General features: G+C 46.0%; 3 protein-coding genes across 5 annotated transcripts in view; all 3 read left to right on the forward strand.

The window, feature by feature from the left end:
• Window positions 1-3,329: 3,329 nt before the first annotated feature.
• LOC149281931 (ketosamine-3-kinase-like) lies at window positions 3,330-6,247 on the forward strand. 3 transcript variants are annotated; one of them, XM_089498881.1, is made up of 6 exons: window positions 3,330-3,470; window positions 4,580-4,731; window positions 4,929-5,029; window positions 5,222-5,304; window positions 5,632-5,754; window positions 5,909-6,247. In XM_089498881.1, exons 1-6 carry the CDS (start codon window positions 3,330-3,332, stop codon window positions 6,245-6,247), a joined length of 939 nt encoding a protein of 312 aa, XP_089355007.1. The 3 variants fall into 3 exon arrangements, with proteins under 3 accessions (XP_089355007.1, XP_089355008.1, XP_089355009.1); XM_089498882.1 differs by having other exon boundaries at window positions 4,929-5,020; XM_089498883.1 differs by having other exon boundaries at window positions 4,929-5,020; window positions 5,228-5,304.
• Window positions 6,248-7,616: 1,369 nt separating this feature from the next.
• On the forward strand, window positions 7,617-9,958 carry LOC149281932 (fructosamine-3-kinase-like). Its single transcript, XM_089498831.1, has 6 exons — window positions 7,617-7,802; window positions 8,223-8,374; window positions 8,670-8,761; window positions 8,929-9,005; window positions 9,234-9,356; window positions 9,614-9,958. The coding sequence occupies exons 1-6, from the start codon at window positions 7,617-7,619 to the stop codon at window positions 9,956-9,958; spliced, it is 975 nt and encodes a 324-aa protein (XP_089354957.1).
• A 1,925-nt stretch (window positions 9,959-11,883) lies between these two features.
• LOC149281933 (tubulin-specific chaperone D-like) overlaps window positions 11,884-18,383 on the forward strand; it is a 53,588-nt gene continuing 47,088 nt past the window's right edge. The window contains 7 exon segments of the mRNA XM_089498833.1: window positions 11,884-12,055; window positions 12,706-12,756; window positions 13,044-13,141; window positions 13,491-13,592; window positions 13,998-14,144; window positions 14,237-14,292; window positions 15,319-15,451. Coding sequence (XP_089354959.1) covers window positions 11,884-12,055; window positions 12,706-12,756; window positions 13,044-13,141; window positions 13,491-13,592; window positions 13,998-14,144; window positions 14,237-14,292; window positions 15,319-15,451 — 759 coding nt within the window.

The following is an 18,383-nucleotide window of genomic DNA, read 5'->3' on the forward strand; positions in this document are numbered from 1 at the left end:
CTGAGAGGGAGCACTATACAGAGAGCTGTTACCTGGGTCTAATACAGAGAGAAAAAATTATACTGAGCCCTATATGTATAGGGAATGTTTTATCCCTGTATACCACCACCCCAGAAATATCCCAAATATCTAACCCCCTATTATACATTATTATATATTTCTGCCCCCTTATTGAGACGCTCCTGCGCTTCCTTGCATTATATGTAATAATATAATAGGAATAATATGCCTGGGGGGGTGGTTGACCTGCATAGTCCTAGAAGCTTGCAATCTATCATACTTCCGGTGAAGGGATCCCGGCTGTCGCCGTGCCGTTCTGTACCGCGTTCTCGTCTCCATTCTGTTGATAGCGAGTAGATATTTAAGCTGCTCAGAGTTCTCCGGAGCGGCCCTTCCCGTTCTGCCCGATTGCCCTTAATACCTCCTGACAGCGGATCCTGTCCTCTCCCCAGATCCCCCCCCACAGAATAAACGTTCCAGTCTGCTTTCCCTTTAGGCTCATGAAGCTCCGGTTTCATTTTTCCGACCCGATAAACCCCGTATCCAGATTACATTTTTTAAAATTTCATGAAATAAGTAAAAAAAAAAAGAAAAACCCCTAAAAAAATCCCGCGTGGCATTTCCCATGAACCTTTGCGGCGTAACATATTTCTCGTGGCCACTGACCACCAAGCTATTGAATCACCGTTATTAGACGCACTCGAGATATTTGGGGTCTGGAACCGTTTCCTCTGCTAAACTTATCTTAGGAATTCACCGGGGCGAAAAAACATTTTCTAAATACCTTCCAGCTGGTAGGACAGGTGAAAGGGGAACCTGATGACATTCTTCCTGTTGGTCACGAGTTTATCATACCAGTCCCTTGATGGTATGTGGCACCTTCTTATTTTAAGGGTAAAGCCGTGCTAACAATAGCAAACCCCTATACCGCGGCGTCACGCAGCCGGAGCGCTAAGCTCTGCCACAAATAGCAAGTTCGTAATTTGTTAACAGACATTCTGGCAAAGAATGTATCTAAAAATATAAGTGAATTAAGGCCGCCCGGCTACGGCTACCGAAGGGGGTCTCCGCGCAGATTAAATTTTAAATTATTAACATTATGAAAAAAAATTGAAATCCGTTAAAAGTAGATAATGCGTCATTTTATTTATCGCCCGTAAACTCGTCTTCATACCTGTGAATGCTCTAAAAGTGCCGACGCTGAGACGCCTGAAATATTAACCCTTTAAGGGCCTGTCGCGAAGATTCGGTGCAGTGTGTTACCCAAATGCCTCTAATACCGGTCGTCATGGATACCCTGACTTGTCAGTTAAATATACACTTCATTCAGTCACCTGCATTCAAGCAGGGATATCAGCCACATACTAGGAGTAAAAGCACCAACTGGGAGTCTTATATATGATCAAAGCGGGGAGAATAGGATGGGGGGCAGCTCCAGACTGTGTGACCCCCAGAATCTGCCCCTTCACCCTGAGATTGGGGCAAATCCTGAGAGTTCCCAGGCGTGCTCATCTTTCATTGTATCTGTTGTTACCCACAGGGAGGGTAACTTTAACTCTTGATGGGTTTTGGTGGCCCTTTAAGCAGACTAGGTGGCCGCTGTGCAGCAGCTGTGACATTCCTGGCATCTCGCGGCCGGGATGAATTTGCCGGAGAGCGGGGGTCACAGTTGTTAGAAATGCACAGAATTGTTTTAGATTCAAATTTTAGAAGACGATGAGAGGTCAGTGTATAGAACAGGCGGGTCATACTTGCCACCATGCCTGGATTCCATGAAACAGTCCCAAGGCTCTTTTCATTTCCTTGCTGTCTTGTCACGACGGGATTTAAATCGGGGCGGGGGGAGCGGGTGTTAGGCCATGCTTCCTATTGCTTGTGATTAAAGGGTTAATATTGTTCAATCATCATGATTTATTGCCGTTATTTTATGTGTCTTGCTGCAGTGATACGTAATATGTCTACGATTTCACTTTAGCGCAGGCTTCGTGATATAAGCACCTATATACTTCTGGCGGGCGGCCAACCCTGCCACATGTGTGTTACAAATAAAACCTGTGATCTCGATAATGAGACTTCCGTGTCCTGTGCTGGCATCGTTTTGTAGAGAGGGCAGTTATATATACCCCCGAGGCCCGTGCTCCCACAGATGCCGTTTCGAACTGTGGTGCATCTTAGGTCAGGGTATTAAGGGGACGACGGAACGCAGAGACAAGTCGGTTCCTGACTCTGAGTCTCAGGTGAAGGGTTTGAAGAGATTTCCGTAATCCGTGAGATTAGCCGGGATCCTCGCAGCCTGATACGTACCGCTTGCCTCCATCCTAACCATATCTCTAATCAGCCTCCGCTTGGGAACACTTTTACGTATTAGGGGTCCGGATACCCCCTCTTTAAGCAATGATTATGGGGGGGTCTGAGTTACCATGGCTGCAAAGATTATCAGATGTTACTTATACCTCTGTGCTCTGTATTATCTTTATGGAGTTTATTGCTCGTTGGCTGCCAAGAGCGGGTCCACGGTGTGGCTTCTATATCCTACCCTGGTAACCCATTGGTCACATTTGCTGCCAGATGTATAGATGAAGCAGCGTCTCATGTGAGAGATTTCAGTCTCCACGCGGAGTATCATGGAGCTTCAGATGCATGTCCTCCATACATGCTAGCTGTCCTAATTCCGTCTGTCCAGGCCAGTGGTACAACATGCTATCTTGCATCTGATGGGGCATGGTGCATGTGCTTACCCTGCAGGACAGACCTGGGCCCAGCATGGTATAACATCACACCGCCGCCATGTAACGTGTGCGGCTCAGGATGTATGTCTTGCCGTCACTTGATTAGAGCGTGATGTCGAAACAAATCTAGATACAAAGCTGGCAGCTATAATGCTCCACTTGCATCTATAGAAAGCCATGTGGCCCTCCTGGGGCCCCCAAAAGTGATATGTAAGCTGCCCTGTATGTATAATTTACACCTTTATAATTAGATAAATCCTAAACCTCTGCATTTGACACCCCTGATCTATTTTTATAACCCCTCTGCCCCCTATCCCTGTTCCTATTGGTCCTTCTCTCCTGTTATTTATTTTCGCACTGTTTACATGCCTGGGATGCCATTGTTTTATAAGCCATGCGAATACCGCCACCCAGTGGTCAGGGATATGTACTGCCGTGCTATAGAGAACATGCCAAGCCTGGCCTCTATAAAACTGGTGAGGGGGGCGCGGCTGCTGGAGCCAATCACCGAGTGAGTTATGCTTGGAACGCAGCTCTGGGCGTTTTGTGATAACGTCAGTGGAACGCATTTGGAACGCAAAGCAGCCTAGGAAGAGCAGCATGGAATCCTTGCTGAAGAAGGAGCTGGGATCCTCCTTGATGAAGCCTTCTGGCCACTCAGGAGGAGGCTGCATCAGCCAAGGGCAGAGCTATGACACCGACAAGGGCCGGGTCTTTGTGAAGATCAACCACAAGCCTGAGGTTCCCATAGTCTGAGAGGCAGAGAGAAATCCCCATAATCACTTAAATATGCACTTATTATATGTATATCGTGCAAGAGGAGGAATAAGCAATACACTGGGCTTCAGTGGCATGGGACTACAACTCCTAGTATGTGGCTATGTGGTTGGCTGAACATCCTGGGAGTTGCTGTCCATGGTCACCGGAGTTACAAAGATGCAACTTATCTAAGGAATGGTTATTTAAGTATATTTAAGTAGTCATTCTGGAAGATAATACATTAATTTGATACATTTGTTTGCAGTGATGCTTGTACAAAGATTGAAAAGGGTTCTAATCACCATAGCAACCAAATGAGTTGGTCCAATCAGGGAGCTACATTCCATTGGTTGCCATAGTGACAACATCCACTTTTCAGTCTTTGCACCAGGATCACTTTTTTTATATATATATATCAGTGTTTGCTGTGATGTTTATTATGAATGATGACATCATATATTATTATATTTTTAATATGCGGAAATTGAGAATCACTTTTTTTTTTTGTTTTGTTTATATATTGATGAATTGATTAGTATTTAAATATATTTAATCTTATTTTGACTTCACATAAAGCGGGAACACGTACTATTATAAAGTGCTAAATGTGTACGTTCTAGCCTTAGTGTGTTAGTGGGTTGTGTTAATTTGTTCCTGATCAGTGTGGAATATTCTGGGGAATAAATGAAAAGAGTCCTGATTGTGAATAGGACTGGGATCTGCTGAATAGTGAGTTTTTCCTCCTCTGTGTTATTTGAGTGGGTATTATGCGCCTCCCAGAGATTTAGCGGCTTTACTGCTTGTCTCAACGCCAGGCCCCCCGTATAGTGCTCTACGCCGGATAAAGCATGTGCGCACGTCTAGTACACGCCGTTGTTAATCACATGTGAACCCTCTACACATGATCGGGTGTATGTGCTTCAGATAAAAGCATGTGTACCCCCTTAATATTGCAGTTACTGATTATTGTCCTCCTGAGAAAACCATATGTCTAGTTTGTGGTGGAGGTAGTAGAATGGTCCATGTGGCTTTGCTCTCATGCCCCCTTTTGGGGTAACATGGTGACCTGTTACTACTGCCTGCGTTTTTAGGCACGGAGGATGTTCCTAGGAGAGATGGCCAGCTTAGAAGCCATTCACCGAACGGATACCGTCCTTGTCCCGAAACCCATCAAGGTCATAGACCAGCCGGATGGTGGGGCGATGCTAGTCATGGAACATCTGGACATGAGAAGCCTCAACAGGTACTGAAGCCTCAGGAACCTACAGACCACGTTCACCAACATGGGGTTGTCGGTAGTCAAAGCTGGACTTCCAGCTGGCATTAGACCACAACTCTCATCAACCGGTGTTATATGGGAGATGGTCTCCTATGACGGCTGGGGGGTTCCTGCAGATTTCAGCTGCTTCTCCCATGTAGTAACTGGCTTCTTATTTGTAGATATTCGGCCAAGCTTGGTGAGCAGATGGCAGATCTCCACCTCCATAACCAGGGACTGCGGCACAAGCTGTCTAAGGAGGGTGGCACCATAGGTAGGTATGGCATCCTTGACCATTTGCAAAGATGGTGGTTAAGGACTATTCTTTTTATCTAAAAATGGTCTTAATTGAGTAGTCTTCACCCATTAACGACAGTCCATTAGCTGAGTGCCATAGATATAGATAAGTAATTGCCGGCATGCGCGAACTCTAATTGTTTTTTTATGTAATTATAATTTTTGTGTGATTTCCAAGGTAAAGGCCCCGGCCAGTCTGATCTCCAGTACATAGACAAGTTTGGCTTCCATACTGTGACGTGCTGCGGATACATTCCCCAGGTAGAAGCTGACATTAAATCATTGATTTCCCAACAGAAAAAGTTTTGCCAACAACTTTAATGTCAGGGGGTGCTTGTGCCACCAGCCCCCAGTCCATACCTGATCTATTGTCCCCTGAACCCCACCAGTCTGCACGTTAGTAGAAACTAATTGCATCATGTTATGATGTCATAACACAGTGGCAAGAGATGACAGTGCAGGCAGATGTGGGGGAGGCAAACCATTTGTATCCTGAGTCTTATTCCTCATTACCTCACCTCACAGTTTCCTCTTTGACTATTTTTTTTACTATTTTTAACATTTTCATGTATGGTCCTTTCGTGGCAGGTGAATGATTGGCAGGAGGACTGGGTCTCCTTCTACACCCGTCAGAGGATCCAGACCCAAATAGACTTGATTGAGAAATCATCGGGGGATCGGGAGGCCAGAGAGCTTTGGTCACAGTTACAGGTGGGTGATTGCAATCAGGGATACTTTATTTCATGGATATCGTCTCATTTATTTAAGTCAACCTATCACTACGCAGCTTTTTAACTTTTTTTGGCTGAGCCCTATTGCTAGCCTTTTACATGACCTCCTCTATCCTAATTATTTTTGGCTGCAGCTGAAGATACCCCAGCTGTTTGCTGACATCGAGGTAGTACCTGCTCTTCTTCATGGAGATTTGTGGGGAGGAAACGTGGCAGAAGTGGAGTCAGGGCCCGTTATATTCGACCCTGCCTCTTTTTACGGCCATTCGGAGTTCGAGCTGGCCATTGCTGGCATGTTTGGAGGATTTGGTGGTTCTTTTTACTCTGCCTACCACGACAAGATCCCCAAGGCTCCTGGGTTTGACAAGCGGCTGAAGCTCTATCAGCTTTTTCATTACCTGAACCACTGGAACCATTTTGGAAGTGGTTATAGAGGGTCTTCCCTGAGCATCATGAGGGGTCTTCTAAAGTGACTTTCCTGACCATATACTATACAGGAGTCCACACAATGTTCCTAGAACACCATCTATTCAAATGACCAACTACTGCAGTGACTAACATGATATATAATACAATATATACATAACAATTGAATGTTGACCAACTTCGATTAAAGTTATTAGACAACTTATAAGTCTCTGTGAGATCATTAAACGAAGACTAACAGGGTTTTGGCGTGTTAATTCAGAGCCAGATTGGATTACTAAATGTGAAACCATCCCTCTGAACAAAAAAAACCAAACACTTTTTATTCCTAAATATAAAACCTGATCGCAGACATTAGTGATACAGAAAAGGTTATGTGACGGGATAAATTATTTGGGAGTTTATGATTTCTGCATGTAGGGAGCCATTTTGTGTCTGTAAGACCCGCCCCTTTTCCTTTCACTCCCGAAATCACCACACAATTCTGATGATATCTCTAAATCCATTCATAGTGAAAGCCATACTCAGTCCTTTTAAACAGATTACATCTTCTATCCCTTTGTAAGCAAATTGGCTTATATGGGAAACATAATGTTACAATGCAATGTATATCGCGATCACAGCGCAGGGCGAACCCCGGCATGCAACAGGTTAAACTACCCCATTTCCTATCTTACGTCTATAACGCTCTTAATATTCTTACTCCCATTAATGGCTGTCTAGTTTTATGGCACCATGTAACTTAACCCTCTGCAATGGCAGCGGACGTGGTATATGCTGAAAACGTATGCACAGGAACCAAGATCATTTTTAACATTCTAAATATTTCTAAAAAAGACGGAATCTGAGATGTTTCTTAGCATGGGGTGTGATTACCAAGCGCTTGTGGGCTGTCTACGTCAACGAGAACCGTCTCTCAGTCAATATACCCGAGCGTTACTCTGTCTGGGGTCATCTTGGACAACAAAGGAATTTAGATAATCTCAGGGAGGAGGGAAGACAAGAAAAGCAGGTACGAGAGAGAGAGAGAGAGCCTCGGTCACTTCAACGAAGGACGGCGACCATCACGTTACCCGATGGCTGGTGAGTGCACCTGGGGCTTGGACCCCTAATGTATGGAATATATATTATTTATTCCTCTGAAAAGTCTCTTGATTCCTAATCTGTGAGCGTATATATATATATATATATATATATATATATATATATATATATATATATATATGGCCTGTAATGCTCTAAGCGCTTCCGTAAGTCTTGCTTGTCCACCCATCTGTTTGTTACAGAAATAGTTTTTGGTAACATAGTATCACAAGCATAGTAATAAATGATGACGCCGCCTGATGCCTGGAGATATATTTTGGGATTGAGGACTTCATTGGTTATCTCGCAGGAAAGTCTGACACCATCGGCTCAATGGACATGTTTATTCTGCGGCCAGATCCCACGGGGTATTCGGGTTTAGAAGATCAGCTGAGAAAGGTTCTGAGAACGTCGGTCTTGAGACCAGCTGGACTCTCCAAAGGTGGACTCATCAGTCACTGTCAGAGCTTCGATACGGACCGAGGACGGGTGTTTGTGAAAACGCACGCGGGGCGGCAGGTCATGCATTTACTTTTATACACGGAATTGGGAAACCCGCAAGAAAAATAGGGTGACGCTTGGTTCCACAGCGAAGTTTGTCGCTGAGATGGTGAAGTCCTGGCCTTTGAGGTCCAAAACAGAACTGGAGGTTTAGATAGAATACTTTTTGTTGATACAATGACACAATTTCTCATCGTTTTGTGATATAATCCCAAGCGCTCCCATTCCTTACCTGTACATCTTAAACTGGTTAAGAGGGGACATGGTCAACTCTACGGCCAACAGTGAGACCTTCACCTTTAGCCAAACTGCCATGTTTTGGGGGTCTGTCTGAAGGTTCATCATATATATAAGCCCTGAAATATGAGTATTTGGATATCATTTATCTACTTGAATGCCACTTTGGTATCTACTTTGAACAAGCTGTCTGTATTGCAGGCGGCGACGATGTTCAGTGGAGAGGTGGCAAGTTTGAAGGCTATCAGAGAAACTGGCACGATACGCGTCCCCGAGTCCATTACCATGACCGAGCTGCCAACGGGGGGCGCAATCCTCATCATGAGACATCTTCAGATGCAAAATATAAGTAGGTGAGATTCAGCTGTAGATCCCCCCGGTATAAAGTGGGATCGCTAGCTCTCCTGGGATCTGCTCTATAGAACTGATCACAATACCCTAGGCGAGATCTCCCAGGGATCTATAAATTGGCATCACTAGATCTCTGTGTCCTCCTGGGATCTGCTCTATAGGGCTGAAGATAGTATTACATTCCATGTAACAAGAAATAAACCAAAACGGAAGGGACAAACACCTAGTGTTATTGTCATTTGCCCCTGCACTGGGGTGGGGGGTATTATTTGTGAATGTTTGGTCTTTGATTGACAGGTTTGCGGGGGGTCTGGGGGATCAGCTGGCCGATTTGCACCTTCACAACCTGACAATGCTGAAGAAGGACCAGAAGCAGAGGGGTAAAATCGGTGAGTGGACTCTCAGCTCGTCGTCTACGCAGCGAGGGCAGCGGACTCCGCCAAAGAAGCCCCTATAACATAGAAAATGCCCCATCTGCCCATAGGCTGTTGCATGCGTTCGGGTATCTAGTCTTCCATTATTTTTTAACCCTGTACTCTCCGTGTTTCTCTTATAGGCCGGTGTCCTGCAGAAGCCCGGGGTGTGGACAGGTTCGGATTTCATACTGTGACGTGTTGCGGGTACATCCCGCAGGTAGGGCTCTAAATGTGTTTTATGGCCCTAGAGAACTCTTAATATACCCCCGAGTCCTGTGCTAATCTGCGGGTTTATTACCCGCAGCCTCTCTACGTTGGCGATCCTATACCCGGAGTGCCCCGGGAGGAGGGCAGGAGAGGGGGGGGGCATCTATTAAGTTCTAGAAAGTATTGAGAGGATTATTAGACGGGCGATCGTCTCATTCTAGACTCTCCGTATCTCCAGGTAAACGAATGGCAAGAAGACTGGGTGACCTTCTTCACGGCGCAGCGTCTCCAACCGCAGGTCAGCTTAATCGAGAAGGACTACGGGGATCGGACCCTCCGGGGCCTCTGGTCTGAGCTCCAGGTGAGGGGTAACTGAAGTGAGGCTTGTGAGGAAGTTTTACTTTATTGAGAGGTAGATAAGTGGAGCAGCCTCCCGTCAGAAGTGGTAGATAAGTGCAGCAGCCTCCCAGCAGCAGTGGTAGAGGGTAATACAGCGAGGGGATTAAACATGCATGGGATAGACATACAGCTCCTGAATCTAATACGAGACCAACGACTGATTAAGGTTTGAGTCTTTAGGGGAGGAAAATATAATTTTACATGAATCGGGTTTTCCAGTTAAAGGTGCAGAACGCATTCAAGGACACGGCGATCGTCCCGTCTCTCCTGCACGGGGACTTCTGGGAAGGGAACGTTGCTGAAGACGACGCGGGTCCGCTTCTCTTTGACCCGGGGTGTTTCTACGGCCATTCGGAGTATGAGCTGTCCGTAGGAGACATGTTCGGGGTTCACTGCTCGGAATTTTATTCCGCCTACCACCGGAAAATCCCCAGAGCGCCCGGCTTCGGAACCCGCCATCGGCTCTATCAGCTCTTCCACTGCTTTAACAACTGGAACCACTTTGGGCCGGAGTTCAGGGAGAGCACCGTGACCCACATGAGAAGCCTCCTGGACGTTCTGTGAAGGAAAGCAGACCCTGAAATGTGCCTATTCAGCGTTTTAAGAGTTAATGGTATTGCTGTTATTCCGCCGCTCAGGGATTCTACCCGGGGATGCGCTGACTGCCCTGTCCCCGGAATCGCGTTTCGGACGGACGTACTTTCAGCGGGGTTCATGGAAAATAAAATAAGAACTATGTGAGCGACATTAACGGGGTCCGCGAGGTGTGAAGAACGCGCTAATAAACCCGTGTTTTACTGCGATTCTCACTTTATTTTATTTGTCTTCCGGGAACCGTCTGGGTTTTTACCCCGGTCTCAGGTGAAAGGGGCAGATTTTCGTGTTCTACCCTAGTCCTGGGTAAATGGGTGGCTTCTGAGGGGTCTGGAGAGAAAAGGCAGATTCTCAGGGTTTGTACCCCGGTCTCAGAGGAACGGGCAGATTCTCAGGGTTTGTACCCCGGTCTCAGAGGAACGGGCAGATTCTCAGGGTTTGTACCCCGGTCTCAGAGGAACGGGCAGATTCTAAGCGTTTGTACCCCGGTCTAGGAGGAAAGGACTTCCCAGGGACCTTGGCGAAGAGCACCGGGGAATGATGCTTAGACTTGTCTGATAACAGCCCCTCACCAGGTAACAAATTGCCCCGGGGCCGCAAGTCTGCTATATCTACCCCATACAGCCTTCTGCGCAGAGACGGGGACACATATGTGTTTGCGCAATTTGGGGATGGTGAGTTGATGATCCCCACAACTACTTTCCTTATTTATTTGCTTTTTGGGCACTATTTTATGTTTTCTTTAAAATAAATAAAAAGTATCATTATTTTACACAGGGGAGGGAAAGAGGGGCATCAAGGGAGGAAAAAGGGAGATCTGGGAACCACAGAGGGACTTATCGTTATACAGAGACACATGGCAGTTATGATTACTAGCATTACCAGATCCCGCCGGCCGGAGGGATTCAAGCTTCGCGCCGCCCGTTCCTGTCCCTCGCAGGACGCCGTAGAGACGCAGTGTTTCTGTTTCTCACAGACAGAGACCGCAGTCAGAGGGCGCCTCACGTGAGATTAGGGCGGAAAAAGACCCCCGGGTGACAAAGAGACACCACCGAATACCGGGACAACAGGTTCGCCCGCCGCCCCTATACATTGTGCGTGACAGCCTTCCCTATACACTGTATGTGACAGCCTTCCTTATACACTGTGCATGTGACAGGTTTACCCCCGCTTCCCCTATACACTGTGCATGTGACAGGTTTACCCCCGCTTACCCTATACACTGTGCATGTGACAGGTTCCCCTATACACTGTGCATGTGACAGGTTTACCCCCGCTTACCCTATACACTGTGCATGTGACAGGTTCCCCTATACACTGTGCATGTGACAGGTTCCCCTATACATTCTGCATGTGACAGGTTCCCCTATACACTGTGCATGTGACAGGCTTCCCTATACATTCTGCATGTGACAGCTTCCCCTATACACTGTGCATGTGACATGTTCCCCTATACACTGTGCATGTGACAGGTTCCCCTATACACTGTGCACGTGACAGCTTCCCCTATACACTGCACGTGACAGCTTCCCCTATACACTGTGCACGAGGCAGCTTCCCCTATGCACTGTGCACGTGGCAGCTTCCCCTATACACTGTGCACATGACAGCTTCCCCTATACACTGTGCACGAGGCAGCTTCCCCTATGCACTGTGCACGTGACAGCTTCCCCTATACACTGTGCACGTGACAGCCTCTCCTATACACTGCGTGACAGCCTCCCCAATACACTGTGCATTTGACAGCTTCCCCGCCCCCAATACATTGTTCGTGTGACAGGTTCCCCTATATACTGTGCTTGACAACCTCCCCTATACAATGTGCATGTGACAGCCTCCCCTATACACTGTGTGACTGCTTAACTCGTCTCTCTCTCTCCTCAGGTGCCGTTGAAATGGCTGCGGACGGGTCAGAACATGAGGAAGATGGGAGCCCTGATGTAATTGCCAGGGGCAACATTTTGGAGTCATTCACAGAGGGCACGGAGATCAGAGATCTGATTGGTAGCCTGCGGGTGGCGTGGGAGGAGCTTGTGAACAGGGAGGTTTGCATACAAAGGTTTGTAGGTAGGTAAATCACCTGACAGCCTCCTCCTCCTCTCTGCCGGCTGGGAGTACTGTGACTCTCCCCGTACTGACCAGCAAATGCATTAAACGCAGTGTGCGTCCCACCGACCGTTAAAGATGCGGTTCCACCATTTAGCGCCGCCGTGATGAGAGAGCCGCTGACATTGCTTTATATACCAGAGTGCAATGAATGGTACGGCACCTTTAAAAACCCAAATATTTGTGAAGTGAATATTGTATGTATAGCAAGTTATTTTTATTTGCCCCATATAAAAAGATTATCCTATAGAGATTGTTCTGTATAATAAAAACCTGGGCTCCCTATTGGTTGTACAGTTAGTGACATCATACGGCCAATCAGGAGTATAAGTGACTTTGTGGGTTCCTGAATCCTTGTCTCCTCGCAGGTGTTGACAAACTTTAGTGTAAATATGCCATAAAACAACAGCCCTCCTGTTAATAATGAGGGAGGTAATTATTGTTCTATATGTTCAGGGGGTAATTATCTGTCAGATATTCTGCGCCCCCCCCCCACATCTCCCACAATGTGTGTCTGATCTGTAATAGAAATGTATTGAGAAATGCTCCATTAAATGCATTTATTTTTAAATATTATTATTATATTTATATTATTATTATTATTTTTTTAGTAATAGTGGACAAATATCAGGAGCAGCCCCATCTCTTGGACCCGCACCTAGGTATGTAACCCAAAACTCGCTTTTTTAAAGAGTTTTGTTTTTCTTTTGAGCTTAAGGTTTAAAAGCAGACTTCAGATTCCATTCTGCTTCTTGTAACGCCGTCTGTCTTCTGCCGTGGTGTAAGAGGTCCCGGCTTCCCTCAGATTTTACTGTGTTAATAATATCCCTGGACCTTGCAGTTTGGTGTAAGGGGTCAAGAGGGGTATGATGTCATCAGCTTATTGGGCTAAACGCCTGTGGATGTGATGTCACGAGACCCGCTGTAACTCTGAATTTCTCTCTCTCAGAGTGGATGCTGGACATGTTGCTGGACATTATTCGAGACAAGACCTCCTCTGCTGTCCTCATTCACTTGGCTTTCAAATTCCTCTATCTCATTTCAAAGGTAATGGTCCCGGCCCCCATTTTTGTTTTCTCTGTCCCCCTATTATTAATTTTTTTCATCCTCCTGTCTTTATATCTGTTTTTTTCTGTCCATTCACTCCTTTTTCAGTTTTGTTTTTTTTGTGTGGATTTTTTTGTCCCTTTTCTATGATTTATTTAGTGCCTCCCATAAATAAATTTTAAGAATGAGCAGCCATTGGGGGCCTCCCCTCGTTCTTCTGGCTCTGGTTTTTGGAACAGAAGTATAAAAATGTGCTGCAACCGCCATGTAAATGAAAGTGTTAATTTCCCTCGCTCGTTTTGCAAACGAGATCTACACAGAAAGTTAAGTAACCATAATTTTTGCGCAGGTTCGGGGCTATAAGACGTTTCTGCGGCTGTTCCCTCATGAAGTTGTAGACGTGCACCCCGTGTTGGAATTGATTTCAGCGCAAAATCCCTCGGACCATGAGGTAGGAGCACAAGTGTAAGATTAGTCGTCGGCCCTTGCCACGTACAGGGGGCCATGTGCTGCGTCGGCCCTTACCACGTACAGGGGACCATGTGCTGCGTCGGCCCTAACCACGTACAGGGGACCATGTGCTGCGTCGGCCCTTACCACGTGCAGGGGACATGTGCTGCGTCGGCCTTTACCACGTACAGGGGGCCATGCGCTGCACGCTTTCTGCTCCTGGATGTGCAGCTCCAGACTCTTCATGTGATATCACCGCGTGATTCCGGGGGATCTCGAAGCGTGATCTCCGGTAGAGTGTTCTTTTGGGTCACCCTGCGTCTGTACTCTGATATTACTGGATCATGCTGCCGCGCAGGGTACTTTGTGAAATCTCTTAATTCGACTCCTTTGTTTCCCCCCCCAGACATGGGAAACCCGCTACATGTTGTTGTTATGGCTATCCATGACTTGCCTCATACCCTTTGACCTCTCTCGTTTGGATGGAAACCTCTCCAGTGAGGCCAGCAAAACGTGCCGGTCAACCATGGATCAGATCCTGGAAATTGCTAAGGTATTTTACAACGTTTCCCTTTTTTGCACAACTCATATTTATTAAGGCTGGGGCAACATACACATTTTGACTATCTTTTTCCTCCCCGTTAGTCCTACCTGGTGGTGAGTGACAAGGCTCGGGATGCTGCTGCTGTGCTTGTTTCGAAGTAAGTCTGTACATGAATATTATTTGTATTCGCTGCAGTGCCACATATCACAGGGTCTGTTTATGCTTTTGCAACAGCCCTTAGAATGAACAGGAATTAGGCGCAGGTTCACTTACTACCAATCACATCCTGATTTATTATATTAATATTATTTATATAATCTATTAATAATTTTTTTATATTATTAATACCCCAAATAAAAGCAATTATATCAGGAAACACCTAGCATATACCATTATATTAAAGAATAAACATACCAATTTAATTGGCTATTTTCTCACAGTAGTATTGCTGTTCTGTGTTTTAATGATATATGTCCCTCCATAGGATTTTTACGTTACTCTAGTAAAAAGTGCCGGTATCCTATATCCGTTTTCAACGCATGGTATTTTGCACCGTAGTCGTAGCTGTTTTGCTGTAGAGAAGCCACACGGTGGCCCCAGAGCTCCGTTTGCACGTCTCTTTGGTTTGATGATCTGAATGTAGCCTCGGGCGGCCTTTACACCTGACTCCATTCCTCTGCTTTGCGGAGCCGTAATTACCGCTAAGAGGCAATTTACAAATATTAACGCCTAATGTATTCAGTATGAAAACGGAATGATGAGTAATATAATCTGGAATTGTCGGCGCGGTTTGAGGACAATGTAACAGCGAACGCTTAGGAGATACATTTTCCTGTAACTACTTATGCCAGAGAGCCGGCCCGAAATTATTCACAAAGGGCCTGTCCGGCCTGGAACGTGGTCAGATCAGCCTTATGTGATCAGTTTTGGACCGGGCCTGGGAGGGAGGAACGCGTCTGTATGTTAGAGTGTGTGTGTGTGTAAGTGTGTGAGGAGGACTGTGTGTTAGTGTGTGTTAGCGTCTGTGTAAATGTGAGAGTGTGTATATATGTGTGTGGCAGCTGTCTCCTGCATCACCGCATTACGTTTCTCATAGTGTGACACGCCGTTTGAGGCTTTGTAGGTTTTGAGGGGAAGGATGGAGTAAATCACAAATGGCTGAGGTACATTCTGTATTTGGCAGGTTTGTCACACGGCCTGATGTCAAGCAGAAGAAAATGGCCGACTTCCTAAACTGGTGCCTGTCCACGTTATCCAAAGCCACGTACCTGACCATGGAGGGCACGGTCACAATGGACGGGATGCTACAGGCCCTGGTAATTGCTTTATTCTTTTAAATGACTACAAACTGGGTTATTCCTGTAACACGTGATGCGCTGTGTGGGGGATAAAACGCTCCAAAACTGGTAACCTTTGCATTTATGTGAATGTACCAATTAATGCAAACTTTACCATCAAGATACAACTACCCCAAATTCGCTGCTGCTGTCTGTCGGTCATCTGCCGTGGTGTAATTCGCCACGCTTAAAAACCCTGGAAACTCAATCACTATGAATAACGTAGTCGGTGTAGAATGTACAGTTTTGGTCCCTGGGCACATTATGCTCTGAAACGGGGGCAAACAAACCCAAACGTTGGAATGAAACCGACGAGGAGACACAAGTCCTGAGTAATAACAACTATCTTTCACAGTAAACATTTCAATGAAAACTATTCCAATAAATACATGACTTGTCTTTTACGCCGAGGCCAGCGTTACATCACACCTCTGCATGGTGACTGTCGGCTCCTTCCTCCCCATCGTGCTGTAACCTGCCGTCCTTGTTCTGCCGGCTAATCTCTTAGGCTTTGGCTGCTGTCTCCGTTCACCTGTTCATTAGCTTTACGCCGAAGCGATACTGCATAAGTATTACAGAAACCCGGCCCAAGTTTTGCCTCGCAGCAAAGTATCAGTCTCTGTGCAGCCACATGCATTGTGAGTAGTCTGCTGTTAAAGGGACAGTACTGTCGTTTTTAACATCACCTTAATGAAACAATAATGAAGTTCTCCTTGCCGGCATGTGCCGTGTGGTGTATTTACACGGAACACGTTGTAGGGCTGCTCTGCACACACGTGCGGGGGTGCGTGTGGGTACCCGGCACCACTGATTAAAGCCAGGAGGCAGCGTACTGAAAACGGAATGAACCATTTCAATTAGCTGTGCTTTTTGTTTATTTTTTGGGCGTAGAACCTACTGGGTTAATGCTGATGACCATTTAAAGGTGGGATACTTTATATCAATGTACTAAACACAGGACTTGTGCCAGAACCGGCTTTACCAAGGGTACATTTTATTATACTTCACCGTCTCCGTTACCGGCCTCCAGTTCTTGCCAGTCCAGCGACAGCTGGATTCCTCATTCGCATGCGCGGCCTGACATTCATCCAGGGGGAACTCGCGAGTCTGCTTATTATGGGCTGATATACAGAAAGTCTCCTAAAGACACTTCACAAGTATTATTTGTTTTGATTATATATATATATATATTTTTTTTTTATATTTTTCAATTTTTTTTTTGTAAAAATTATGTATTTCTACTGTGTACACGCTTTATTTTTTCATTTTTTCGGTCATTCATTCTTATTGCAGGTGTATCATAATTACCAGTTTCTTTTTTGTTTCCTTGCTTGGCTTGGAAATGAAACAAACAAAAAAAAAAAAAAAACCCCAAACATATTATATCCCATACAATTCATACGGAATTTGAGATAAATAGGACTTAATTGGGCTTTTAAAGAGGCAGCGTGCGCTCTGTAATCCGGGTAATATGCCCTTTTGATGGCGGGCGGTAAAAAGACTCCCTCACGCTTGTTACGCCCGTCGTTGAGTACATTATGTGTTCCTTCACCACAACTTCTTCATAAGGCTTCAAATAAAAAATCAAATATCTTAAGATCAGGCGGTTCTACCCGTTTCATCAACTCGAAACTCCAGTTTCAGGACTGGGGCATTAATTCCGGGGAGAGAACAGCTCCGACCTGTTCGCTGAGCTCGTCCCTCCCGCTCCGCACAATCCTTTGCCTGGGATCGACGGGGCAGGGAGGTCTGAGACACAAGTACGGGGCTTTGCACTAATCTGCTAATGATCACAGGGTTTAGACGGTTAATTAGCTTTAGCTGGGGTTACAGCGCAGGCATCTCCCTCCCCAGACTGTCGGCTTTATCTGTCACTTGTCCTGGAAGGTCCCACTTTGCTTTTGAAGAGGATTAATTGTCCTTAATTAGATGGGACGTGCGCTCTGATCACCGCAGTTACAGCTCCTCTGTTCCTCTTATTTTCCTAGAACAATATATATATATATATAGTCATATATAGCACATAAACCTCATAGGTCTCTTTGTAACATGAACGAGGGAGACCGGAGGCCTCAAGAGGATCTATATATCTTATATTCTGATTATACTGATTATATCTTATATTATATTTGTCATTTGTCAAAAGTTACCCCGATACCCAGCGGCCCTGGCGTGGGGTCGCATCGATGCGGATGAGCCTGTTTCTTGCTTTTGTTCCCCTTAACACCTCCGGTTACACGCAGGCCGTTGTTTGAGGTGCAGCTACGCAGCGAAGCGGTTTCCAGCGAGCGTGTTGGGGCACGTCAGGCCGTGACACTCGCTACCTGGGCTACACCTGCTGCAGGTGTGCTGCGTCAGCCTAAAGTTACAGGTGCAGGGAATGAACGGCAAAACGTGTGCGACCAGTGATCGGTCACCTGTTATCGCTTGTGTCCGTCACGCTGGAACAATACGCTGCTCCGGCGCCCCGAAGGGGTAAATAATGTCCCCATTAATTAAGCGGCTTTCTTTGCTGTAAGGGGGGGGTGTTAGGGGTCCCGCTTTACAATATTCACATCTCAATCTGATTTACAGGTTCATAGAATCCGAAATCGCTGGCTATTCTATCGGCGGCTGCCTTGTGATAAAATTTGACAGCGGCTTGGTAGGGTGGGAACAGCTTCCCTGCAGAGGTGGTAGAGGGTGATACCATGAGGGTATTAAACATGCATGGGGTAGACATACGGCTCCTGAATCTAAGACGAGACCAACGACTGATTAAGGTTTGATTCTTTACAGCAGGAGAAACGGACAGGCTGCAAAATAAAAAAAAAAAAAGTTGAGGTTTTTTTAACCCTTACAAACTTTACTGAAAGTTGTGGTTTTTTTAACATAGAACACAAATCCAGTAGCTGCCCGGGTCAGTGGTGGG

This window comes from Sceloporus occidentalis, unplaced genomic scaffold, assembly GCF_023333645.1.
Source record: "Sceloporus occidentalis isolate IW3139 unplaced genomic scaffold, rSceOcc1.0.p SCAF_126, whole genome shotgun sequence".
NCBI classification, from domain to species: domain Eukaryota; kingdom Metazoa; phylum Chordata; class Lepidosauria; order Squamata; family Phrynosomatidae; genus Sceloporus; species Sceloporus occidentalis.

Excerpts from the sequence above, each read along its gene's own strand:
- LOC149281931 (XM_089498881.1), top strand. The coding sequence starts at position 3,330 with ATGGAATCCTTGCTGAAGAAGGAGCTGGGATCCTCCTTGATGAAGCCT. Across the intron at positions 3,471-4,579 it reads AGATCAACCACAAGCCTGAG|GCACGGAGGATGTTCCTAGG; the intron begins GTTCCCATAGTC and ends CTGCGTTTTTAG. Across the intron at positions 5,030-5,221 it reads TGGCACCATAGGTAGGTATG|GTAAAGGCCCCGGCCAGTCT; the intron begins GCATCCTTGACC and ends GTGATTTCCAAG.
- LOC149281932 (XM_089498831.1), top strand. The coding sequence starts at position 7,617 with ATGGACATGTTTATTCTGCGGCCAGATCCCACGGGGTATTCGGGTTTA. Across the intron at positions 7,803-8,222 it reads AAACGCACGCGGGGCGGCAG|GCGGCGACGATGTTCAGTGG; the intron begins GTCATGCATTTA and ends TCTGTATTGCAG. Across the intron at positions 8,762-8,928 it reads GAAGCAGAGGGGTAAAATCG|GCCGGTGTCCTGCAGAAGCC; the intron begins GTGAGTGGACTC and ends TTTCTCTTATAG.